Source organism: Phalacrocorax aristotelis, chromosome 2 (genome assembly GCF_949628215.1).
Source record: "Phalacrocorax aristotelis chromosome 2, bGulAri2.1, whole genome shotgun sequence".
Classification (NCBI taxonomy): domain Eukaryota; kingdom Metazoa; phylum Chordata; class Aves; order Suliformes; family Phalacrocoracidae; genus Phalacrocorax; species Phalacrocorax aristotelis.
The window spans coordinates 91,899,384-91,918,388 of record NC_134277.1 but is presented as its reverse complement, the minus strand read 5'-3'; the positions used below and the strand labels follow the sequence as shown (position 1 = coordinate 91,918,388).

Genomic DNA, 19,005 nt, shown 5'->3' with positions numbered 1-19,005 from the left:
ATAAATGAAAAAAGCTTCATCGAAGGAAGTTAATGCAGTGAGCAGCAAGCTCAACAGGGCTTTTTCTCCTTTTCCATCAAATGTATTTTTGTTTGAGCCTTGATTCTTTCAAAAGCCTTTCCAAAAATGCTTGGGATTTGGCTGATGACAAGCGATTGCTTTCAAAAAGGACTATTTGTGCAATTTTGTACTGATTTTCAGTTTCCCCAGATGACAGCAGAGATGACATTTTGATATAAAAACATGCCAAAGTAGAAACCAGTAGACATACTTCGAAGCAGAGCAAAGTATCGTAGTAGTAATAGCAGCGGTCATAATAACATCCCATAATAGATGGTCCTGTTGCGTCCCAAACTGGAATCTCCAGAAGCTAGTGTCTTCCAGCATCACGGCTGATGACACTTCTTAGCAAAACAGCTCTTCAGTAAATGCAGACCGTTTACCAAGGTAAAGGAAAACATTAGTTTCAGTTATGATAGAACAAAACTGGCAAAAATGGAAACAGACAAAAAACAGAATGATAAAAAGAAGACTCGAAAACATCATCCCGAAACAGGTCACCTTAATTAAAAGAAGAATAAACGTGAGACAGCGATCACTCAGCTGCCTTGGGTTAACCTTCAGCTCTTCTCTGCAACGTTGTCTTTTGCACAACTATGGGTATGATCCAGAGAACAGAGGACGCTTTTGAATTGTAAGAGTTTTCCCAATGTAGGCGCTTCAAATATTCCAAGCCATAATGAAATTTTTCTCTTAACAGCCCAGTGCGATGTGTAGCACAGCATCGATGCCTTTTGGGATTTGGAGGCAATTTCGGTATAAACCTTTTGTAAAATGTTCTCAGACTTCTCGACGTACAGAAGAGAGCAGTCAGCTTCCCATAAAAAGGAATTTAATATAGCCACTGCGAGAGGGGTATATTTTCCGTATTCAAACGCTGGTGTCCTTTAGAGACTCTGCCTTGAAACTACCACTCGGTTTTGCCTGACTTGTTGAACTGGTGCTCTGCAACATGACAACATAGGAAGAAGTGTCTTCTTTCAGAGCGAGTGAAACTAATCACCTTGCAAAGTCTTGGTATTTTTGCTTTTCTGTGACTCTTTTCAGGGTTTAAGCATTAACTTGTGGTTGGGAAGGTTGTTTTAGTCTTTGAAAGGAAGGTGCTTATGGGGAGTGGCTATCTGTAGACAGAAGTGAAATTTTCCAGTTGGTTTATAATACAGAGTCACCCTTTTGGTTATTGTATCTGTCAGTTAAAATGGACAGAATAGAGGGAGGCTGTTAAAAGCTGCAGATGTGCAATGCAAGGAAGTCGCTTTTCACAAGTTTTCATTGCTTCATTCACCAGGACTTTTATTGTGCATTTTGTATTACGAGGACTTAATACGTGGACCTGTGCCACTCGAGCTAGGTCTTACTTGGTCTACTAGCATGACATGAAGCCTTAAAAAGATTCTAGTTTCTCCATGACAGTTTTGAAATATATATTCAGGAGCCCTCAGTCAACCAGGGGTATCTGCAAAGAAAGTTAACCCCACCACTTCTATCCGACACCAGGCCACACAAGCACCTCCTGCAAAGAAGTTTAAATACGTGGGGTGAAATCTAGGCATGGGGTATAAAGGTGCAGCTCAGCTGGTTCATATACGTTGACGTCCAGGCTTTGGATTTATTTGAGTAATCCTTTTAGATAGTTTTTCATGGCTGCCAGATTAAGGCCTGTGAAGTCCCCAGATGGAACAGGCACCATCTTTGAAAAAAGCACTCACATCACCAAGGAAGTGCAAGAGGACGGCATTCCTACAGCTTCTAAGAGAAGGAATGAAACTCTCACAAGACAATTGATGATGTTGCTTGCAGCTTGGGTTGGCTGCATATGGACTGAGCTACCGAAGCATGAATGTATCAAAATAATGAAATATATCAAATAGACTATGGCACAACAACTTAGGGTTTGTTCACAATATCTACCCTAAGTAAACCTCCTTCCTTCTGTCCACCAGGTATTTTCAGCTCACAGATAGAGTAGTTATTGTTTTTACTGAGAGTATTCCAAATGTCTTTCACTCTTTTTCACGTGCATAAGCTTGCTTATCTTCAGCTATGTACTTTCCATACCTGCAGGCAAGTACTTTGTTAACCTTGGTACTCTCCTGACCTTTGAAGTGAGGGGAAGGCTTCTTGTTTGTTTGAATAAGATGTTTTATGAGCATAGTCCAGATGTGGGTGAGACTGGGAGTAGGTACTGGCCTGTGCATTTATACATACACACTAAAATATTGGAGGTCAGACTTCTACTTTCGAGTTTACATTAAAATATTTAAAGCATTTGAAAATGGATGCACAGAAAATCGTAGATGTTTGGACTTTTGTCATTTTGAGTGTCCCCATGTTGACGTAACTATTGCTTACTGTGTGAAGTATCTATAGGCCTAATAGAATTAGGTAGCAGTCTCTCCCTTTTCGATTTCTGGTCTCTTCCATTTCTGTCTCTATAAACTCTGTCATTTGTAAAGGTGAGTCAATCTTACCCACCGAGTGAAGCAAAAACCAGCAAAATCTCATTATTACCCACTGGCAAAATGCAGCTGCCTCTTTCTAAAGGGACACATTGGCTTTTGAAGCTCCGTCCAGTTACGCCACCCACTCTGGCAACAGCAAAGTATGCTTCTCACTGTTGTATTGTGCTGCAGTACCTCTGTCCGTAATTGCACGCTGGATCCAGGCAAGGGCAGGCTGGTACAAGTGGGAAGCCTGCGTCTGGGCTGGGGAGCTTGGCCCTCCCCGTGGCTGCCGCTGCCACCACCGCAGCACGGACAGGCAGTGGCCAGCATCCACCGAGCCTCAGCGCGGCTGTGCTCAGTGTCTAGGAAGCCACAGCTCTTCCCACACCGCTTTGTACTGCAGTAATTTCAAGGCAACTTCTGTTGACTGCAAACATTAACGTTGCTTTAGCTAGTCTCGCTTTCTGGTGTGAGTGTCTGTCACCATAAAAAGATCCCTGTGTCTGTTTCTTGTCTGTTGTTAAATACGCAGTCGTGCAGTCACGCTGCCCGTTCCCGCTGAGCCTTACACCCCCCTGCTTGTAAGCACAGTACTGATACGGCTGTGAAAAAGCACCCAAAATGGCACAGGCTCTGCTCAGGAAATACGCCTGTTTAAACACATGCAATTTGTCTTCACTTCTCGTGGAAATCTAATCCCTTAAATCTTAATTCTTAAATTTCTCAACTGGATTTCTTTCTGTTTTTATGCAGGGTGAAAAAAAGATCAGATTTAACAGGTGCCTTTAAATTAGAACCTCTTTACCTGCAGCATCATTATCAGGAGTCTGGTAATTGTATAATTTATTGCGATTATTTTATTATTACTGTTGTTATTGTTGTTGTTGTTGTTCGTACTTTACCTGCACACTGATATTTAATGGAAAGAAGGAGTTAAGGTTAGAACTGAAACTCGTAAACCTACCTAGAGTTGTTTAGGAGCCTATTTCCATGTTCAAAGTGCCCCAGGGAGTTAAGCTCATTAAAGTGCAAACACATATCTAGTGAGATTTTAGTTAGCATAAAAAGCAGTTGACGGAAAGCCGTTTGTAAAGCATTGTATCAACCTTTTTGTACTGGGATTTCCCCAGCTCCAGATTTACCACTAGCTCTTTGTCAAAGTGTTGAGAAAATCCTTAATGATCTTTTGGTAGTTAGATAATTGTATTACTGGGTGCTGTGTATCTCAGTCCCTCAACTGCCTTCCCCAGCATATCTTTCGCCAGGATTGTTTCAAGACCTGATTGTTTTTCAGGGTTTCTAAAGGTTGTGACCTTTGTGCTTAGCTATGCATGCAAGCTCTGATTCAAATTTTCAAAGGCCCATGTCAGAAGCAAACATTCCCTGAAACCACAAAGAAGAGGGTGAGCTGTGTGTGATATCTGTGCACTGTTTTGAATGACAGCTCTCTGGGACATTATTCTGGTGCTCTCATGTTCTTACATTGATCGTAGAGAAGGAGGTAAGTGCAGGCTGTCTGTCTGTCTTATACCAAATGCTCATGAAAGCCCTTCACAAAATGCTCGCAAAGAACTTACATATCTTAGGCCCCGTACAAAGCTCCTTAATAGATTAGTGCTGCTCCTTGCACATACCTAGCACCTGCACGGTGCCATTTGCCACCCCAAAGCCTGTTTTTACACATTCGGTTAATAAGAGATTAATTGTGAAGGTCACAGCAGTGCAGTGTCAACATGTGGTGCAAGTTCCCTCATAACTTTCTCATCAGTGAATCACATGTGGATGTTCTTACCATGTACTCTGTCTTGTGTCTTTCCTGGAACTGCTGGTGCTGCTCTCTGTTCAGAAGCATTTCCTGGGTACTTTTCTCTTTTCTCTGTTATGGCTATCAACTCACTGACATTTAAATTAATACCACCCAGAATTCCACCATTCACTAAAAAGCCCCAGGAAAAATAGAATCCTGTGCCTCCATCCTTTGCTGTCAGAAAGTTTGCATTGTATTCCTTTTCTACATTTCCAGGCGATGCAAATAGAGAACAGTGCAATAAACAGGAAAATGCAGTAACTCTGGAGCTGAGGTTCACCCTCCAAAGGCTAGACTTGCTAAGAAAAAAAATATACTGTTCTTTTGCCTTTTTAAAGGAAAAATACAAGGTATGGCAAATATATTGACATCACTAGCTTTTACTGAAACATACCTGAAAAATAAGTATCTTGAGGAGAAATAACACAACCTTTACTAAAGTGAAAATACATCCTTGCGACAACTGACAGTGCTGATAGTTTCCCCCAAGTTAAATAACACCAGAAGAAAATAAAACCTTTCTTAAAACTGGATGCTTTCAGTGAGGCCACCTAGCTGACCTGAAAGCCTTATCTCTGCAGCTGAAGAGTAGGTTGTGCAGTCTTGCCTTCAGAAGCTGTGATGGTATGTTATGTGGTCTGGACATAAGGATTCCAAAGAGATCAGCTGGTTACTAGCAGTCTAGCGAGGCTAAATTTTTGTGTTCTATTGCCATTTGATATCAGTTTTCCAAGAGCTGGGCAATGCTTGTCAAATGCAAATGCCTCCAGTTAAACTGTTAATCCCAATCCAGATTTATGCCTTCAATACAAATAGTTAAATTTGCAAAGGTGTGAGGCTGTCACAGTCCCTGTTGACCCCTGTGTGATTTATGGGATGTCAGCACTCCTGGAACAGGCCTTGCCTAACAGAGGGCTCTATTTTCTGAGTACGACTCAGGTCTGAGAATTCCCCTCATGGTTTACGAGGCAAATGAAGTAGCATTTGCTCATCTCTCATTCAGGAATTTAAGCGAGCAGAAAAATGTATCTATCTGAGCAATTGCTCTTAATACCCATATGGCAATTACGTGTGCCCCAAGGGGAAAGTCTTTATTTTGTCATTAATTATGATTTTATGTGATTTGCATCATTACACCAGGAAGATTACACTAGCTTGCCTGGCAGCCCAGGATATAGGTCAAATCCTAAGGGCAGTGTTAGAAGAAGGCAGCTTTACACTCTACTGTGAACGCCACATATGCTCCCACAATGCAGTTCCTCCTGGTTAAATACAGATGTAAGGCTAAGGCTTGTAAGCAAGGACTCGTCATTGATCGCATTCTGCTTCACAGCTTGTGAAAGGCGTTGTTGTGGATCATTAGGCGTAGCCCCTTACAGGAGCGTGGGATTATTTATCTAGCACCAGTTAGTTGCTTTACTGTCTTTGCTACCAGCCTTGCAGCTCTCAAACAGCAATGGCTGCTACAATGCAGAAGAGTATGAATGATATCAAATTGCCTCGTTACCGAGCTGAGACAGCCACGTTCGTTTCCTGAAGCCCAGGAACAGGTTAATGACTGTTGGTTGTTGTGGCGGGGGGTTCATCTGGAGAATAACCGAGTAACAGCTTAAAGAGCCAAGGGCCAAGGGGCTATATGTTGCAGGGAGGAAGGACCGTGGCTTTTCTTATCTTTTGGCTGCATAGATGAGAGAACAATGAAACAGAGCTTGTAACACAGGCAATACAGCCTTTTCACCCCCAGAAAATACAAAGGCTGAGAATTACCTAAGTGACGTAAAGCGGTCAATCCAGAAGCTACGGTTCTACCTTGCGGATCCGAATTCCAGGAGCACTTAGGCAGCACTTTCCCTTGCCAGTCAAGTACACACCTTCCTGCGAAGCTCACGCTCCACGCAGGAGCCTCTTCCGCCTCTTCCTAAAGAAGTGCTTTAGACTTTAGGTCAGTTTATTTTCTGTCACTGGCTTACTGCAAGCAATCCAGCCTGATGTTGCAATTTCCTGTACTGTGAAATCAGTGTAATTACCTCGTTCAAAGAAAAGGGAGGTGCATCTTGCCTCTGCCTGCTCACCTAAAAGGTAACTAAAAACGCCCTCTGCTTGCCTCCCTGGACTGCTTGCTTTGTGGCTGGGTCAGTCTGGCTTAGTCAGGGGCTTTCGCTACATCAAACGAAAAGCCACAAAAAACCGCAGAATACGATTCTCCAAGCAGGAAGAGGTCAACTCTGAATCGAGTTTTCAAGTTACTTGTCAGACATGCTGAAGGTTTAGCAACAAATATATGACCGAGTATAAAAGGTTGTTAGAAGCGGAGAATGAGGGATGAAGTGAGCTTGGGGATTCTGCACACTGTTTCAACAAAATTAATGACTGCCATGTTATCAACCCCTTCTTTTCCTTACAAGAGGACAATGAACACAGTATTTAGTCCATCATCTCCACAGGATCTGAAGTATAGCAGAAAGGAAAACTGTGTTTCTCCTCCTGAAAACTCTTTAATTTGTTAGTGGTATATTTGGACTAGCCAAGGAATGAAGCTTACTACAAGCACCTTCATTTAGCATGCTGCCAAGTATCCTACTAGGTATTCAGTGGTCCTGTGACACTGATGATGCTGAAGTTTGTAGCAAACAGGAAGGACAGCTAAGACAGAGCTTTTCCAATAGCGTTTGCGTGATTGTAGGCTTTGGCTGTTGTGATGAAGCAATGTGAACATTTTTTCTTTAACTTCCAGGCCTCGTAACAGATTACCGGGTAAGTACAGCATCACTGTAGTAATTAATACCATAACTTGTACACACTGGTATTTCCAGGGCTTTTATTTTCTCTTGCTATCATAAACCCCAAAACCTTATGCTTCTTCCCAGGAAGGATGCAGCTTGCTAAATCTTTAACATTCCTCAAGCTGAAACTTTCAACTCTGGTTTTTTGAAAAAAGTCCTTTAAAAGCAGACATCGTCTTGCATGTGTAATAACTCAAGGTTTAAGCAGTAGAAAGGATCGTCCTAAAGATCTTTTTCCTTCACAGAGTGAATAACACATTTTCTGAAATGCACTTGTGTTTTAACCTGGAACCAATAGAAACACTGTAGTTTTGAAATGGATGACGGGCCTGTCATTGTAGATGCTAGCCCCACAACTGTAAGCAACCCAGTGTACGTCAGCTTCTAAGATACTTATTGTTCCAAAGCCTTCAGGGAGAATTCAGGAAGCACAAAGAATATTTGATTTGCCTTGTGACCCTTCCATTCTGACGCCGATCTCCTTTTCCAATTTTCATTTGAAAATGTTGAGTATTAAACAATCACACCAGGGCATTAACTGCAAGTAGACATTTCTGTTACCATTAGACCCACCTCTAGCAACAGCCTGTAGGATGGGGCAATGTGTATGCTTCAAGATCATAGAATGATAGAATCATTAAGGATGGAAAGACCTCTAGGATCATCAAGTCCAACTGTCAACCCAACACGCCCAAGAATCCTAAGCCATGCCCCAAAGTGCCACATCTACACGTTTCTTGAATACCTCCTGGGATGGTGACTCCACCACCTCTCTGGGCAGCCTGTTCCAGTGCCTGACCACTCCTTCAGTAAAACAGTTTTCCTAATCTCCAGTCTAAACCTCCCCTGACACAGCTTGAGGCCATTTCCTCTCTTCCTGTCCCTTGCTACTTGGGAAAAGAGACCAGCCCCCGCCTCGCTACAGCCTCCTTTCAGGTAGTTGTAGAGAACGACAAGGTCTCCCCTCAGCCTCCTCTTCTCCAGAATAAAACAATCCCAGTTCCCTCAGCCACTAGTCATAAGACTAGTTGCATGGGGTTGTTGTCACCCAAGCGTAGGACTCGGCACTTGGCCTTGTTAAACCTCATACTGTTGGCCTTGGTCCATCAATCCAGCCTGTCCAGAACCCTCTGCAGAGCCTTCCTACCCTCAGGCAGATCAACACTCCCACCCAGCTTGGTGTCATCTGCAGACGTACTGAGGGCACACTCAGTCCCCTCATCCAGATCATTGGTAAAGGGTTCAAACAAGACTTGCCCCAGCACTGAGCCCTGGAGAACGCTGCTCGTGACTGGCCACTAACTAAATTTAGCTCCATTCACCACCACGCTCTGGGCTCACCCATCCAGCCAGTTTTTTACCAGGCAAAGAGCACACTTGTCCAAGCCAGGAGCCACCAGCTTTTCTACGAGGATGCTGTGGGAGACAGTACAAAGGCTTTGCTGGAGTCCAGATAGACAACAACCACAGCCTTTCCCTCATCCACTAGGCGGGTCACCTGGTCGTAGAAGGAGATCAGGCTCGTCAGGCAGGACCTGCCTTTCATGAACCCACGCTGGCTGGGTTGAACACACTCATTGCAGACTGAACCACATCATTGCAGAATGTACAATATCTGCAGTACCACTGCAACGGTGACTTCTAACATGGGCCTTCTCCCTGGCCTGCAGCACTGGCAAATCCCCCTGGGAAGGAGGTTCCGCTCCCTGAAGCTCTGGTTCGTGCTGAGGATGTACGGGGTCACGGGACTGCAGGAGCACATCCGCAAGGTGACTGGAATTTGCTTTCTTGGGGAACCTGTGGTGGGAGGGCAAGGGGGGCGATGAGCTTGCTACCCCTCCGTGATTCTGCACACAACAGACAGCACAGACAACACGTTTTGGATAGTTGGCCTCAGTAGGGGTGCTGCTTGTTTGCCTCACATCGTATCACAATTTCAGATCACGGCAGGATCAAAACTGTCATCTGCTTTGTGTTAATCTTCAGGGAAGACGAGTCCAGGAGTTTGGAATTTCTGCAGTGTGGGACCATAGTTCCCTCTGAAATTAAGCCAAGCCAGAGCCCTTTTACTGGGGGCTTACTGGTTTATTGGTGGGAGGTTTTATTGGGCAAAGACATGCTTATTCATGAATGGTTTTTTTTTATTAATGTGCATGCATTGATAGCATGTTTAGATTATGATTAAGGTCACTGGGCTGCATTTATGATACAGTTACCTACTGGGCATGTCTACCTCTGTGGTTTCTTTGTTTTCTGTTTAAAATCCACCTTTTTTCTTTTTTTTTTTTTTTTTTTTCAAAAAAAGGACATGTACAATTTACAGTTTGTTGACATTGTTATGAATAAGTACTAAGTCTACCCTTGGTGTAAAAAGAAGAGGGGTTTTTATCTCTAAAAACCACACCTGGCACCACTCTGAATTACATACATACCTCCTCTGCAGCAGTACAGTCAAACTCAAGCACACCTTTCATCTTTATGAAGTTTAGGGAAACTTCTAGTGAGGGGAGATCCATGACTTGGCTCTAAATATTTACAAGAATATCCATTAGCTAGGAGCATGGGCTAGTATACCAAACCCTCGGCAGGCACACATTCCTTCCTGTTGTGGTGCTAAACAGATCACTTCCTAAGAAAGGCTTTTTCCACTGTTGTAAAACCGCCGCGTGAATAAGTCTCTTCCGACGTGAAAAGGTTCTGGGATGGAGGGTACCCTCTTTGCTTCTCATTTTTATCGCTCTGTAAGTTTCAACTCACTATACAGATACCTGAATTGTGTTTTTATCCTTATTGAGGCTTTCAGAAGTAAACTTTTGACAAGAGTGGCGATCCTGATGCTCTGTCATCCTTGCGGCAACCTGAATCATGCCCTCCTGATGGAAACCCCATATTAATTACATGGCCTTTTATCAGGCTGATTTCCATGGGTCAGTATTTACATTCAACAAGTTCCCGCTTTCCCTGACTCCCAGGCATCTCCCTGACCGTCCAGCCAAAAAGCGCTCGTCTTCCTACAGTCATAGCTGAAGACCTTTCCTTTTTATGCTTTCTGTGATCACACAGTTCAGGAAGGCTAAGCAAATCACTCTTTCCTTCAAGATACCGACTCCAAAGTACAACTCTAATACGTTCCCTTGTTCGTAAAGGCGGTGCAGACAGCTAGATTTCGCAGGGCTTCTTGAACTGAGTGTGCATGTTTCATATTCCATTAAGGACTAAAATGTTGCCTGGTGTGCAGAGAAAAATAAGTTACAACCTCACGTTTGCAACTTTGAGTGCAGAATTTGGGTCACTGTATACATCTGTCAGATGGGAACCACTAAGTTAGTTTCTCCTCACCCCCACCCCGGCCCACCCCACCCCACCCCGCCAACACGAGACAAGTGATGATGAAATTCAGTGGGTTCCAAAGCAGCTATGAAAAGAAGGCAATTCTATCTCCAGCACTTCTCTGTCGAACTTACATTTCAAGAAATAACTGCATTTTGTTTGCTCCCTCCTCTAGCAGTAGTTGAAGATACCTCTTGCGAGTTTGCAGACGTTGGTCAGCTTGTATCAGCAGCTGCAAAACCGCATTTTCAAATGTGTTTCATCTCTTCCCCATTTTCCTCTCTTCTCAGGAATTATTCTTGGTTCCAGATCTATTGCAATGACTTTGCTTTTGCTAGTGTAGCAATGAAGTAGCAAACCAGCCTGACACTGGTTTGTATTTCCAGACCTACAGAGAGGTTTCAGCACAAAAAGTAATTTGGAACTTAACTTCACGTGTTAACTTCACTTTAGCTAATCGCTTGTCCCAGGGCTTGGCCTTGAAAAGTCTGGACAGGGTGCTGGGCCATCTTCATTAGACTCTGCTCTTCCTAGAAAGGTTGGACTAGATGATCCCTGAGGTCCCTTCCAACCTATGATTCTGTGATTCTGTGAGTCTGTGAACAGTTGCTTCCTTTTAACTGTGTTGTAGCATCTTGCAGATAACAGCTTTTATGTTCCCAGTGCTGGCAAAGGCAGCCCTTGAAGAGAAGAGCGGGCACTGTACCTTGTGTACTTGGGACTGGTAGCTGTGTTTTAGGTGAAGCCCTGGAGTTGCCAGAGATATTTCTGAAGCTGCCTTTATTACAGTGGGTCGTAGAGTGGACACAGGTAGAACGAGAAGGGACCTGGGAACAGCGGCAGAGGCAGGCACACAGAGCCTTCAGGTGGAGAGCAGAGTGGCTGGAGCTGGGGAAGCGGGAAGAAGGTCTCTCTCTCTCTCTCCCCGCGCCCCCCCACCCTCTCGTGTGCTATAAGGAGTTGCCCCAGGGAAGGAAAGGGCCAGGCACACAGAGCCAGGCAGAAGAGCAGAGGTTTGAAAGAGCTCCTTGGGCTGGAACCTGGCGAAGGGGATGCCTGCATTTGGGATGTAGCGTGCAGTCGTACACCACGTACTTTTCATACGCCGACGTACCTGTGTGTAGGGCATGTCATTCCTGTTCACGCTATACAATAGCAGCTAAGGCACGCCTGTTCGCGTGCAGGGCTGGGCCTCACTGCAAGATTGGGGACGCAGGGTTTCAATTCCTTCCTGAGTTCATGCAAATCCCAGTACAGATGCTGTCATCAACTAGAAAAAAAACCCAGACACTTCAGCTCCCAAGTCATAGAAAATTGTAAGAAGATTTATCCAGTGTTTCTAGACTTCTCGTTAGGCTTCTTTTGCACAGCCAGGTGAAGTGCCTTGAGATTTTCAAGAGAGAAAAATACAAATTTTGGAGGTAAGTCCTAAAGCCGCAGAGGAGATGTACAAAGAGGGCAAACCAGCAACATTAACCATCTTCTGGACTGAGTCCAAACTCTCGGAGACAGTATACATGCAAAACCCAAATGACCCATTTGTAAAAGGACAATTTGCCAACCGCTTGACCATATATTACTCTTTTGTCGGTTCTCAAAGAGCTCCTGCTCTCAAAGAGCTCAGAAACAATTCGAGAAATTTAGCAGTTCATGTTTTTGTATGTGATCCCCGCGAGTATTTGCACTTAGATGAATCCTCACAGAACCAGAAGAAATCAGTGCACCGCATACGCCTTTCTTTGCCCAGGGTAAGGAATTCCATTAAAAACTAACAGCAGAGACCAAGAAACAGGAACTGTGTGGAACAGCAATGCCAGTGACGGCATTTCAGCTGGGGAGTGGCACAGTCCCAGGGCTGTTGAGAAGACTCTTTGGATGGCATTTTCCTTCACAGGGTAGTGGGATGCGAGCTAAGGCAGGCAGAGAGGCGAAATCTATAGGAGAAGTATGAAGTGATCAAGGCTAGGCAGCTATGCTTATTTACTTATAGCCATTAATGTGCTCTGGTGCTTCAGAGAAGACCCCTTCAATCAAAAACTGTTTTAGTTCTTGCAAGCTTCGCCCAAAAATCAAATTTCAGTTAAAACACCTGAATGCGGGAGCATTTATCTTTCTTATTTATATTTATTTATACCTATATTCACACATATGCATACACAAACACAAATTTTTTTAAACAGGGACCACATCTTAAGGCCTCACAAGTTTACTGCTCCCATTAGTGATGATGTCAGACATTTCCCTTAATCCTGAATAGCCAAATGAATCAGATCCCTTCCTTTTTTCCCTTCTCACTGCAGAAGAGCAATGGTTACTTACCTGAGGTCGATAGTGATGCACAAAAATCCCTTACAAGCTGCTTTTCTTCAGCCTGCTAAATTTCACTGTGCAGAGAAGGACTGGCATTCCGTTCACACGCACCAAGACTTCCCCAGCCACTGACGCAGTCCATGTGGTTCCACTTTGGGAAGCCACGCGATGAAGGGATTGTCCCAACGGCGTTGCTAGAAACAGTACGTGGGATGGTTTGTGTGTGTCCCCTTTTTCTGTTAAATTATATAACAGCGTTAAAGAAAATAATTTTCAAAGGTTAAATAATAGCTGAACATCAACCTAAAGTTAATGACGCTAGGGACACAGCGTGGCACGAATGTCAAAATCAAAAGCATTTGGAGGGTCAGGCTTGGTACGTACACGGTCAGCAGAAACCCGAGAACAGCCTGTCAGTTTTTACCTCCCCTCCTTTCCTATCCCTAGTTTCAGTGCCTGTGCTTCTCCAAACAGGATTTGATTTTCACAGTCTACCTGCCCGTCTTGACAAGGTGAAGCACTAAGGCCGCACGTGTCCCCCCGTGAGTCACTGCCGTGCCCACATCCAGAGCGCGGGCACAGCTCTTGGGCGCCCTGAGAGGCAGGTGTGATACCTAAAAGCCCGTCGGTCTTACAGAGCTTGGACTTCCAGGCTTAGTAATGTTGAACTTCATTGGGTTGAATTACGTTTGGTCGCAGCCGTCTTTGTAAAACCACTTCAGGATGACAGCTCGTGGTTCCAGGGCGCAGGGCCTGGGCTAACTGCGTGAGCAAAGCTCTGACAGGTGAAACGTCAGTGAAGCCTCCACCTCCTCTCCTTGCCAGTTCTCTATAATCTAAAACACTTGGTGCCCCCCGGTGGCTTCACAAACTATTGCTACTTGTTAGGACTTGCTCAATAGTCTCTCTTTCCCCTTGCTTTTCTTTCTTTCAAATTCCTGAAAACTTCTCTGGTGCAAAAAGCGGACATACATACCTGCTCCAAAAGGTAGAGCGTGGCCCCGCAGTTGTCTTGTTCAAACTTCCCGCAGTAAGCCAAATCTTAAATTTTGGTTTTATTCAGTTCTCACCCAGGTAAATTTTGATTAAATTCACTTGGTGATTACATTCAGCTGAACAGCTGTGAAATTCTCATCTCATTGAACATGGCGGGGTTTATGGCTTTGATTTCCAAGACCTGGTATACGCAGCGAGAAATTTTGCAGAGCTGTGTAAAAGATGTCAGCTCGCGTGAGGCTGTACAACCTGAGGATAGGGGGAGACACTAAAAGCTCGTTCCAACACGTTCCCATGCACTTATGCCTACAGGTATCTGTACGTACACATACGCTTCTTCTGGTCAATTTTGACAGCTGTAAGCTCCTGCCCTCTATACGAGCAGAACATCTGAATGCCTTGGAAAGGATTGGGCGTTTTATTGATCTGACTCCCGACTCAAAGAGCTTTCAGTCCCATTTTAGCGGGAGATGAGAAATGGAGGTAACAGGCAGCAGAGAGGAGGTGGGAGCAACGGTAAGGCTGGCTGGTTGCCGAGGGTGCCAGTATGCCCAATATGACGGTTTTCAATCCGTGTTTTGATTCAGTGCAAACAAACAATGGTTTTCTATTTTAAGAGATACACAAACATCACAAAGCTATGATTAAGATTGCAAAATGCGTTTCCTTTTCTTCTTTTCTGCAATTTCTGTTTTGCCTCGTTCTTGCCCTTTTGGCAAAAGTCCCTGTGAGATGAAACCTTCCACGTCTAACCCTGGCCCAAAGTGAGGTGCCTCAGTTTTGTTTGATATCTGCCCCTCAACTTGAAAAAAAGCAAGGGGCAAAGGAAGGAAAAGACATGGAGTTAGTTGTTTATTTTTACAAAATGACTCGCAATCATAAACACATAAAATAGAAGGAACTTTTAAGCATCATTTTAGATGTTGCTGATAAGTTTTGGTGCAGCGGCTGTCGCACGAAGGCAAACTGCAGTTCTAACAGCCGGTTGCTGCTGCCTTACTCCTTTTTTTTTAGGTACGTGAGCCCAAAAGTGATGACAGCCGGTGAGGGGGGGCTGGACAAGGTACTGCGGGACCCGATGAGGACATAGGTTCTTTTCTTCCAAGGGCTTTTGAATTCATTTTCTCCTTGGGAGTATGAGTACGCAAGCGTCACTGACCGACGTGAAGACCTCCCAGCTGGTTGTTAATACGCCTGCCGGTGTTTTCCCCACTTGTTTGACTTTGGAAGCGCACAGGTTTCCTATGCCTCAAAAGAATTGCTCCGGCTTGGTGTCCAGTGTCACTTTTTTTTCCCCAGTAGCTGCTAAACGGCTTGGCTGAGATGTGCTCTCCATTTGCTTGATTATACTGCCATCGCCTTTCTTTTCAGCTGACCCTGAGCACCCGGGTCAGGAGAGGGAGCAAGTTCTCCCCTTTTTCACAGCGAGTCTCATGCTAAGTGAACTATTCCAAAAGCGTATCTTTCCAGCTTGTTTTGCATGGGAACTGTCACCATTTTCTCTGTGTGTGTCTGTGCATCTCCCCCTTTCCCCACCATCACTTTGGGACCCTTTAGCCATTCCCAGCCAAAACTGACAGTGGCAGAAAACCAAAAGAAGTGCTGCTACAACTATTTACTCTTAACAGGTTATCAGGACAGTTAACCGCGCCAAAAGGTTTCATTAAGAAACAGGCTAGCACCGCCTAAGACAGGCTGAGCTACGAATACAGTAACGGCCGGGTACGGTCTCTGGAAGCCAGAAACGGGATGTAATGTAAGTTCACATAAGCAGATGGCGATATGTGAATGTTACCACATCTCAGAAGAGGGAACAGAGAAAAGCATGTAGGGGTGCAAACAGTTTAGCTCATCTTTTCTCCTGACGAATCAAATTTATACAGTGTAGGGACTGTCTTTCTCTCCTCAGCACGTCACGCTGTCGCATCAGTTTGAACACTTAGTCCTTCAGGATGAAAGGTTTGAGATCTGCGCTGAGGTTGTCTTGGGACTAGTCTGCTTTCGGCTGAAGGTAAGGCAGCTAAGACCTCCTGTTTCTCCTGTCATGTTTTATAGCAATACAATAACATGCAATTGAATGTAGTCTTTGTAGCTAATACACTTAATTATTTTTTTTTCAGGAAGGTAAAGGGAGTTCCTGTAGATCAAAGCAGATTAAAGAAAGAAGCTTAGGACAATTTTGCTAAAAAATTAATCAAATGCTGAAGAGAAATTCAAGCATATTAGGGTATGGGAAGACATAGTCAAGGCAAACAAATGGCTACACAGTCATACAAAATGACTGTTGTGTTCTGTGCTTGATGGCCTTTGATGAAGATGATGGTTTTAATCCATTTCCCTAGACATTGGTGCATGACATGTGAGTGTATGTGTGTGTATTAGACGTTTCTTTCCAAGTCACTTTTATACGTGTGTGCACTTAATATACCTCTGCGTGTGTGTGTGTGCGCGCGCGCACGTGTATGTGAAATGACTATAATGGATGAAGATGAGAGCAGTAAACACCCTTTTGTTGTTTTCTTTAAAGACTACCTTTGCCTTCATAAAATCCAACAGTCCAACTGGGCAAATTAGAGCAAGATATGACTAAGAAGAGGTTGCATAGGAGGCCAGCTTCCCAACCGCCCTTGGCCCTGGTCTGCTCTTTTTTTGCTGAACTTGACCCTTTTGCCCCTCTTGGCCTTTCAGTCCCCAAAATCACTGTAAGCGCCGAGCTCCCTGACACAGAGGCCTTGCCTGACGGGAACTAGAAAACTCACGCTGCGCTCAGAGCGTAAGAGCTGCAGTAGCTGGGAGGGTTCAACTTGTTTAATCAGACATTAAAGGCGGGAGATCGGTGTCTTCTTTCAGGTAAAGAACTCATTTAATAGGGGAGCTTGCAACGGCAGCCTCTGTAAAGGGCTGGCTTGTGACCCTGAATCTGAACACCGAGCAATAGTAATAATAACCACAGCACTGGTGTCTTCCAGTCCACAGGACACCTAAATGAGATTGTAGGCTTTCTGAAGCCTCACAAGCACATCTTGTCTCCTTCTGGGTAGGCGTGGTACTGCTACTTTTCACAAACTCTTTTTGCAGCCAGTTGGTTGCCCCAGTTACCTGCATTTGATGCAACTGGCTGAGGGAGCTAACGAATCTTTAACAACAAGGTGATGGGGAATTCACCTGGAAGAGCAAAAGGGTTTTGTCTGAATTTATGTTGTTTAAAATAAAATAATAAAAAAAAGAGATCTGTCGCTAGGGGATCAGACAGATACAGAATATGGATGGAGATGTTCCAGTAAGTGGAAACATGACTCTAATTGCTTTCCTAACAACAACTTCTGAGAGCTGTTGAGGAATAGGTTCTGTGGCTTTTATTGCTCGGTAACAAGATGCTGGTTGTAGTCTGCTCTCTCATATGGAACAAGCAAACACCAGTTTTGCAGAGACAGCTGTTAGTCGGGGCTCTACTTCTACTGTAAAGGAACAGTCCCGGTGAAATAGAGCGTAGCAACACAGGAGCTGTCACTTTTGATCAGACCAGTGGTTCACCTACATCTATTCTCCTGCCCGCGATGATGCAGAGGAAGAAATTAGATGTACAGGGAAAGACAGTTTTACAGTAGCATGGAATTATTGGACACCCAGCTGAGAAACTTTTGGGCAAGCTGTTGGATAAAGGCGTGATTCTGCTGAAAACCAATGTTGAAACGGCAGCGTTTGCATCGCTTGCCTTCCCTGCCCAAGAAAAGAAAGCAAAGCTTTTAAATGAAGCTTCTAAATGAAGAGAGAGCGTTTTATAGGCACTTCTGCAGCTTTATTTGCTTTCTACGTCACTCTTTCAAAAGTCCTCCTGTGACTTCTGTAACTGGTATTGAAGTGCCTCTTCGGATACTTGCAACTTCTCTGCAGTTACAGTAGGACGAAGGGACAGGGGACTTGAACTGCAATGCTGCACAGCTGTAGAAGTATGAAATAGTTCTCCTTCCTTTGTTCTGGAGAAATACGGTTTTATTTTTGTGCTTAGCTGCAACTTTTAATTTTTGGCCTGTCACGTTGTTGAGCAGATGGAGTAATAATCGATGACTTTCAGGTTGCAACTATTTCATCAAACGTGTCCTGCCAAAGGGTTAGTTTTTGGCCTCCTTGTCATGTCTGCAATTCAATACCGGTCAAGCTAGTCATTTCTCCAAGGAGGTGAGAACATGGTCTTACTGAAGCCGACAGACTCAATCAGAGCTGGCCGCTGCCTCCTCTAAGCTCTGGGAGAGCATTAGGCACTCCTAACTTCAATTTGACGTGACACCCGCGTGTCACAGCAGCCCCTCGGGGCAACTGTGAGAGCAGAACAGAAGAAAGATACAGAAATCTTTCTCCTCCCCCCCGTCACTCCTGCCAAGGCATTAACTTACCATCGTATAACTGCTTGTGTTGCCTAAGAGTTAGTTAGCTATGCATTTCATATTAAAGGCAAGGATCCTCATTTTAATGATGGATCACCTCTGATAAGAAAGCAGGGCACCGTCGTCACCAGTGACTGACCCAAGTTGCCCGAGTATCTCCTACAAGGCTAAGGCTAAGCCATGAATTTCAGGCACTCATGCAAATTCCCTGGCAACTTGGCCTCAGTCAAACTAGGTTTTGCCTTGGGTTCAGCTCTAACCCCACTAGGATCCAAAACCAGGAGAATAATACAATTCTCCTCAGTGCCAACGGGAAACTGTCTCTCCGTCATGCCTTGGTTTCATATGGAAAAGGCAAAGCAGGCAAGTCACACCTGGGCAGATTTGAGAGAACGTGTGTGCTGATCTGGATGTCATCAAGAAGGCCGATGCCACTACAGTAACAAAACCGCTGCCGAATGGATGGGTTTGTCCATTTGTGGCTCTTTTACCGCAGCCAGCGTTCAGTAAGGGAACACTGCGGTAAAAGCGCAGAAGCTCCTAGCATCTCTTGCAATTCTGGGTTACCAGCAGCGTAGCAGAAGAGTAAAGGCTGTGCGATAGCTAAGGTAGTTCCCCAAAGAATAAAATTATAGCGCTCAAGATCAGCACGGGGCTGAATGCTTTTACTTGAAGCTACATCGCTCACGACCTTAGGGCACAAAAAAGCAGTCAGCTCTCACAAACGCCCAGTGTGAACACAGTTCTAAACCCCAGCCTCTAAAACCCAGGTAATCCATGAATCCCGTTGTGGCTGAAAAACTGTCCCTTGTGCCGTCATTTTTGTAATCCTTTGACGGCAAAGGACCGAGAGGGGAGAAAGCGGCTGCGTGTTACTGGTGGCACTTGGG

The 19,005-nt window shown here is 44.6% G+C and overlaps 1 protein-coding gene across 12 annotated transcripts in view; it reads left to right on the top strand.

Moving 5' to 3' along the window:
* Positions 1–19,005, top strand: part of LOC142053159 (aromatic-L-amino-acid decarboxylase-like) — an 82,096-nt gene that overhangs the window by 59,618 nt on the left and 3,473 nt on the right. For 7 of the 12 annotated variants that reach the window (XM_075084358.1, XM_075084360.1, XM_075084362.1 and 4 more), the window contains 4 exons: positions 3,258–3,334; positions 4,528–4,661; positions 8,765–8,863; positions 15,640–15,741. In XM_075084358.1, the coding sequence (XP_074940459.1) occupies positions 3,258–3,334; positions 4,528–4,661; positions 8,765–8,863; positions 15,640–15,741 (412 nt within the window). Of the gene's footprint in view, positions 1–3,257; positions 3,335–4,527; positions 4,662–7,045; positions 7,066–8,764; positions 8,864–15,639; positions 15,742–15,850; positions 18,522–19,005 lie in introns of those variants that run through there. The other 5 variants (XM_075084363.1, XR_012659103.1, XM_075084361.1 and 2 more) reach the window with 5 other exon arrangements.